This window comes from Kryptolebias marmoratus, linkage group LG7, assembly GCF_001649575.2.
Source record: "Kryptolebias marmoratus isolate JLee-2015 linkage group LG7, ASM164957v2, whole genome shotgun sequence".
Taxonomy (NCBI): Eukaryota; Metazoa; Chordata; class Actinopteri; order Cyprinodontiformes; family Rivulidae; genus Kryptolebias; species Kryptolebias marmoratus.
In genome coordinates, this window is record NC_051436.1 from 111,237 (window position 1) to 118,643 (window position 7,407).

The 7,407-nt window shown below is 42.6% G+C and overlaps 2 protein-coding genes across 7 annotated transcripts in view; one reads left to right on the top strand and one right to left on the bottom strand.

Moving 5' to 3' along the window:
- dlg4b (discs, large homolog 4b (Drosophila)) overlaps positions 1-2,753 on the top strand; it is a 43,627-nt gene extending 40,874 nt beyond the window's left edge. For 4 of the 6 annotated variants that reach the window (XM_017440349.3, XM_037976666.1, XM_037976667.1 and 1 more), the window contains one exon: positions 150-2,753. In XM_017440349.3, coding sequence (XP_017295838.2) covers positions 150-256 — 107 coding nt within the window. In that variant the 3' untranslated portion in view covers positions 257-2,753. The remainder of the gene's footprint in view (positions 1-149) is intronic. The other 2 variants (XM_017440352.3, XM_025002559.2) reach the window with 1 other exon arrangement.
- A 3,208-nt stretch (positions 2,754-5,961) lies between these two features.
- Positions 5,962-7,407, bottom strand: part of LOC108250467 (H-2 class II histocompatibility antigen, E-S beta chain-like) — a 6,420-nt gene continuing 4,974 nt past the window's right edge. The window contains 2 exon segments of the mRNA XM_037976766.1: positions 5,962-6,377; positions 7,126-7,286. Coding sequence (XP_037832694.1) covers positions 6,352-6,377; positions 7,126-7,286 — 187 coding nt within the window. The 3' untranslated portion in view covers positions 5,962-6,351.

Sequence of the window (7,407 nt, forward strand, 5' to 3'; positions counted from 1 at the left end):
CAGGTGAAACTCACCTGACTGTATAAACCGAGTGTCTCGCAGGTGAAACTCACCTGACTGTATAAACCGAGTGTCTCGCAGGTGAAACTCACCTGACATCAGGAGCCTCTCAGGTTGATGCTGACAGTCGTCTCTCTCTGTGTTTTTAGCCATCGTTCAAGGCGACGGCTTTGAGGAGGTTTACCACCAGGTGAAGATCGTCATCGAGGAGCAGAGTGGTCCTTACATCTGGGTTCCTGCGAGGGACAGACTCTGATTGGCTGCTGCCAGGTGGTGGGAAGTGTTTCCATGGTAACCACCATCAGCACCACCTCTGCCTCCTCCTCCTCTGGTTGACACAAATCAGACGTTTGTTAATTTTGTTTTGTTTTCACACGAGGATGATGAGCAAACTCAAACATAGATGCTGTAACCATGGCAACCAGTCACAGCCCTGCCTGTTCCTCTGCTGGAGAGAGACACGTGATTGGCTGAGAGATTCAGGTGTTGACTGAATGATCCTGTATTATCAGTAAATAACAAATCAGACACTGTAGACTTCAGTTGGTATCAAAGTATTTATATTAACATTTATTTAATGATTTAACTAATTACTTATTTATTAATGTGATGTAAAATGAAGTGCGTGTGTGTGTGTGAGAGAGAGAGAGAGAGAGAGAGAGAGAGAGAGAGTGTGTGTGTTTGTGTGTAGTGTATATAAAGACTTGTGTGACTGTAAATAAAATGATGGGGCTCAAACACACAGTCTAATCAGGGCTTAAAGTGTCAAACAACCAGTGGACTACAACACCCACAAACCTCTTCTCTTTGGACTACAACCTCCACCATCCTTTCCTGTTTGGTTGTTACTCCACAGACTGTAAAGAAAAAGGAAACATGAGAACTGGACCATCCTTCCTGTTGATTGGTTCAGGTTCAGGTTTTAAGTCCCGCCCCCTTTATTTAAACCAATGGGACATTGCCCTTGTTACAAAATAAAAACAGACCTCAGATCATTTTTTCAATTTTTGACTCTTGTTGATTCCTGTAGATTTTACTTTGCTGCTGTTTCTTCAAATAATAATTTTTTAACACATTTAACTTTAATCAGTTATTTCATGCTTCAAAGAAAGGTCATGTGACGACATCATTGTGTGCAGGGAGGAGTAGGCGGGGCCTAAAGTCAGACATCCTTAGAGCTCAAACTCTGGTTCTAAAGGTACAACATGGCAGTTTCTTTGAAATGGTTCCTGCTGACTTAAAGTCCCAGCAATGAGACAAAGGGGACATTTGGTCCAGTAGTAAAACATTTCTATGACAACACCTTCCTAACATTCTTCTGTTTGAACTACATGACCCATAATCCTCCTTGTCTTAAATCCTAACAACTTTCTGCTGAACTACATGACCCACAATCCCCCTGTCCCTCTGTGGACCACATTACCCAGAGTTCCCAGTTTACAGTGTGACAGTTATGTGGAATCAAGGATTTTGGGGTGCCAGTCAGGTTTCTCTCCTGACATATAAGAGAATTATCTTTATGATGTTTTTTTATTTTTGGTTTACCCTTGAAACTGGGCGTGGCTGCCGCCATGTCAGATGATGAATGCTCCACAAGCACCTGGGCGGGGCCGTGAGAGTCAGTGAAGAGCAATCAGGCTGTCATCACTCACAGGTATCTACAGAACTGAAGAACTCCAGGAGTTCATCACAGAACCTGGCTGTGGGTCTTCACTGGACTACAGTACCCATGATTCCTTACTTCATGAGGCAGAGCAGAAGAAATGTGGTCCAAACCTGCTGGGGTTGACTTCACAGAACACGCTTGGATATAATGTGGGCGGGGCCAGTACACCTGGATCCTGCCTGTAGGGTCCGCTGGGACTGCTTGGAGATCAGATGTAGCTGCTGGTTCTGTTGGGTCTTTAGGTTGAAAAATTCTGATGATTATTGTAGGAAATTCAGATTATATGATGTTTCCTCATCGCTGACCTGTTCACTCAGAGGAGTCACCTGACTTCATCTTCTGTAGGAGGAGGCACCTGTTCCACGTTCCATCACGTCTCCAGCTGTTTAGAAACATCAACGCTGGTTTGTTTTAAATTCAGTGAAACTTGAAGAAAATCTGATGGTCTTGTTCTTTTGTTTACAAATAAATGATTAAATAAAAGACTACAATTACACAACATTAAACTACATCATTTATATGTAAGTGATTATTTCTCCTGATTGTCTTATTAACCAAGATGGCGGTACAGACGTATGCAGCTCCCTGATTCGATGTTTTATCTTGTTTTGTTTTGCTGAATGTTCAGATCATCCCTTTATTAAACCTGACCTGCAGATTAGTGGAATGAAGAGTCGTGGATGAACAGCAGAGGTATCAACACCGTCTGCTGCTGATCTGGAGGTTCTGACCACAGTGTGTGGACTCTTGTACCTGTCCAGGTAGATTTTACAGCAGTGTACCCCCCAGATGCTAACGCTAGCACAGCCCTCTCTCTCCTGAATGATGTCATCTCCAGAAGCCTTCGGGACATCTTCAGGGCAGCCTTCAGGCTGAAGGAGCTCTCGTTGTGGATGAGCTCTTCAGTAAAGCCTGCTTTAAGTCTGTGATCTCTAGATTTCTGCAGTTTGTACATTGTCCCACTAGGGGAGAGAATATTTTAGACCACATCTACTCTAACCTGAAGAAGACCTCCAGAACAGTCTTCCTCCAACATCCGGGCTTGTTGGACCATCTCTCACTGCTCCTCATCTCTGTTTACACCCCCTCAGACAGAAGACCAGTCCAGAGATAAGACTGTTAAACCCAAGCCTGAAGGAAGCCTGATTCAGCTGCAGCAGTGTTTCAGGACTCCAGACTGGACTGGATCTGAACATCTGGACTTACAGGAAGGTACTGACTTGTATTATCCTACATAAACATACTGCACAGACACTGTGGACCAAAGGGTCCAGAAAACAAAAAACCTTGGATTACCTCAAAGGTGAAGGTGCTGCTGAAGGTCCAGAAATCTGATTTCAGATCAGATGACAAAGACTAAAACAGAGCAGAGAAATACGAGTGTTACTAAACAAATACAAGTGCTATTAAACTCTCAGGTGGAGAAGCTCTCGTATCGTAGTAGAAGAAAACTTGTTAACTTTTCCTCCGGGTCCAACTCGTTTCAGTAACCATGAAAATAAAATCAACACAACAACACTGTTCTTTATTAAACAATAAAGGAAATATGAATTTCAGCAACAGAAATAGCAGGACTGGCTAGAAACTCTCAAACTCGTCTCTCTGTCTCCAAACTCCCCCTGGAGAACGTCCCCTGCAGTCACATGACCCTGCGGGTTGCCAGGTCTGACATAATTCAGGTCAAACCTGGAACACAAGGGTCAAAACAGGAAGTGGAAGCTCACAACAACCGACTAACAAAAAAATCAACCCACTTGTATTCAGTGTTCTGTCTTTAAATAACCACCTTATTTATCAACAGGCAGGGCCCGTTGGTTTCAGCTGTTCTCCATGACAGCTGATTATCTCCTGCATTTAAGGTGGAGCTGAAGTCTTCACTGGAACATTTTATACCTCTGATATCAACCCACGGCTCGAGAGTCACTCCTTGAAGTTCAGGTAAATTCATCTGAAACTAACCTTTGTTCTTCATGTCTCCCTCACAATCATTGAGTGCATTTCTCTGTTTGTTAGAGACAATCCACTTCAGTGTAGTGATGTGAGATGAAGCTTTATGATGCTCTGAGGTTTCCATCAAACATGATCCGATGCACCATGGTGCTTCATTTGCTCTACTGCGCCATCAAGTGGACTATAAATGTAAAACAGGTAGAGAGATTATAATGACATGACTGGTTTTTGAATCTTTAAATTCAATGAAAGAAAAAAGAAAGTCATGTTTGAAGACCTCAAATAGTCTAAATTTGATGTGCAAATGATCTTAATCTGTCTTTATGATGATGGTCTAAAAGGGAAGTGCATTGGGGAAAAATAGTTTAGAGTTTTTATGTGACTTTGAAACATTGCTTATGATACTGGGGACACATTTATTAGTTTGTGCTCAAAAACAACAGCTTCTCCACTGTACTGGGCACAAAATACAGTTCCACCCAACAAAATGTTGTATGGGAGAATCTTCAGTGTCTTCCTGCCCCTTTTTTATATTCTGAATCTCGAGCATACAAACGAGCCAGTTCCTGAATCGGTCACGTGGTACGGTCCGCTAATGAGGCCTCGAACATCACTACATGTCATCAATACACGCCTCGATACCCTCTCCACAGAAATCCTCCTGGATTACTCGACACAGAAGGACACATCACTACTTGAGTGTCTGGATCAAGCTGTCCCAAACCTGCAAATAACAAACTGATTGTTCTGGTTCAACCTTTCATGCTGTTTCCAACCTGTCCCTCTCCAATGATTCATCATCATCATCATCATCATCATCATCATCATCATCATCATCACTACAGCCTGGACTGCCATCATCACCCTCCTCTCATATCTGTTCAACAAGAAGGAGCCAGGAAGAACTGAACTCTTAGTTTGTCAAACAGAATAATTTAAACTCACCTGGTCATCTTCCTCCACAGCAGATCCTGTAAATAAATCACTTTTTACTTTCCTGAGTCGTAGCTTCTGTCTGTTATCTGTGCCCTCATGAAACCAGGTTCTGCTTCACTCCATTGTTACAGGCCGGCCCAAATAACCCTCGACTCTGAGTTGTGTTGATGTTTTAAGGAAGACAAGGAGTTTTTAGGTGATCAGGTATTTTATTTCCTGCATGAGAACATGACGGGTTCTGATCGGTACAATCAGCTCAGCTTCACACAGAGAGACATGTTAGCATTTAGCTTTAGCATACAGAGTGTTTTACAATATTAAACAAAGAACAAAGGCTGGTTTCTGCCACACTTCCAGTAAACATTCATTACACTCCATGTGTGAAAGTTCATACAAATGTTTTACGTATTGCTAACAAATTACATCTCACTTCTCGTGCAGCTTTCAGAGACAGCCACTGATTACCGGAGCCAGCAGCATATAACCAACCAGAGAGGGAGCAACGTTTCCCCATTACACTGATACATGAATCTACAACTTTAACACTGTTACACTAAGTTCTGGGTCATAACACTCATTAAAAATAACAACTGGAAGTCATTAACCCTGATTACCCCTCTCATTTTAGATAAAACTAATTAAATCCACATTAATCCTGTCATCAGTGTGTTCCTGTGGTGGTAGAACTCCAGCCTGTAGGTGGCAGTGTTCCTCCTTAAAGAACCTTCTGTAGTTTTTTATAAAGCTGCTTTATGTCTGTGGACAGATTATTATTCATTGTATAACTTAGTAAATGTGTAACGTAGAAATGTCAAACTGCACAGCTGGACTGATGATCCTTCTCTATAAGGTCAAAGGTCATCTCTGTGTTTAAACCTCGTCTTACAGCGATGACATTGTCGTTAGAGGGAATTCATGTGTTCATCACTGTGTTTCCTGAATTTGTTTCAGGGATTCAAACATGAACTCAGAACCAATAAATAGATCAGATTCATTAAAGAAACTCTAATCCTGTTCAGTTTGGTTCAATTTCTCTTTTTAAATTCAGAAGCTTGCACCTAAATTTTTTTTACTTTATCTTAACTCAAGTTAATCACAAATTTTAGAGGAAATACTTTCAGGTTTTCCTTTAAATTCAACTAATTTTGTGTTTAAATGTCCTTAAAGACTGAGAAGGAAACCATAAATTCTTTAATAGTTTTAAATACAAGCTGTTTTTATTAGGATCCTTCTGAGATATTAGAGGATGAATACAAAGAAGAGTTTTAAGTCCTCATGGACCAGAAGTGACTGTTCTTAAAACTTTCCTCTCTTTCTTCCTCATCAGGATTCAGAACCATCTGTCAGACCTGGACCTGAAGCAGAACCACACCTGGTGATCCAGGTTAAACAAACAGGACGACACAAACCAGAGTTTTCTGACAGTTTATTCAGATTTAAAAACATCCAATAATAATCTGTAAAACAGGAGCTGATGATTAATAAACTGGTTACATGGGATCAAACCGCAGACAGGAAGTGACTGATTTCAAACAGGAAGTAATTCAATTCACACAGAGAAGAAGCAGATCCAGATCAGAACCTGATCCAGAACCCCTCAGCAGTCATCAAACTCTGTGAAGGTTCTGGATCAGGTTCTGATCAGGTTCAGACCTGCTGACAGCCAGAGGTCTGGTTCAGATTCAGAACAGTCCGGTCCAGACGGGAATCATCGGTCTTCAGGAAACAGGAAGCAGGTCGAAGCAGCAGCTGCTACAGCAGAACCAGGACCAGAACCAGGACCAGAACCTGGACCTGCCTCAGTTTGTGGGAACCAGAATACGACCTGGAAAAAAGAGGGACAGGCAGTGAGTACAAAAACTGAAAACATGTCCTAGAACTGGTCTGAACTGGTTCAAACTGGTCTGAACCGCTTTAAACTGGTTCTGAACACCAACAATCATTTTAATAAATGTTTTCCAATTTCGAACCTGATGAAGACACTGATCTAATATTTACAGCAAATCTAGTTTTCAGAAATCAAGCCGGGTTCTGATGGGTCCACAGACAGGAAGTGGACCCGTCTGAACCCGGTTCTCACCCGTCAGTCAGAATAAAGTTCTGTTGAAACCTCCTGATCCGGTTCTTTACTCTCTGTGATCTGTTAGTGGTTCTGGATCCTCAGTTCTCCGGACTTTCTGAAGTTTTTCTCTGTTTGGTTTTTGTTCCTGAACCTCTTCAGAGGCATGTTTGAACTCTGACCTTTGACCTCATGCAGACAGAAAACAGCTCAGAGGATGAACCAGAGTTGTGTCAACACAGAACTGGATCTTTAGACTCTTTGTGTCACAGAGACTCAGTCTGGTTCTGGTTCTGCAGTTTGACTGAAAACAGGATTTTAGCTCCAACATTCAGTCCTCAGTCGGGTCTTTAATGGATCCTTCCTGGAAACCAGGGGTGATTTAAAACTTTTGCACAGTGCAGCTGGTTTACTTTAAAAACAAACTGAACCAAAGATATAACCTATAAACTGGTTCCTACTGGAACCGGTTAAGGACTCTAACTGGGTTCAGGGTTTGGGTCGGGGGTCTGACCTCGAGCTTTCCTCTTGTAGTAGATGAACCCGGCCAGAGACAGAACCAGACCCAGGATCAGACCCGAGGCGCCGATGGCGAGCTTGTTTCTCTCTGACTCCGGCATGGACGGGTCTGAGGACAGACAGGTAGAGAGTCAGACAGGGGGAGAGACAGACAGGGGGAGAGTCAGACAGGTGGAGAGACAGACAGGTGGAGAGACAGACAGGTGGAGAGACAGACAGGTGGAGAGTCAGACAGGGGGAGAGTCAGACAGGTGGAGAGTCAGACAGGTGGAGAGAC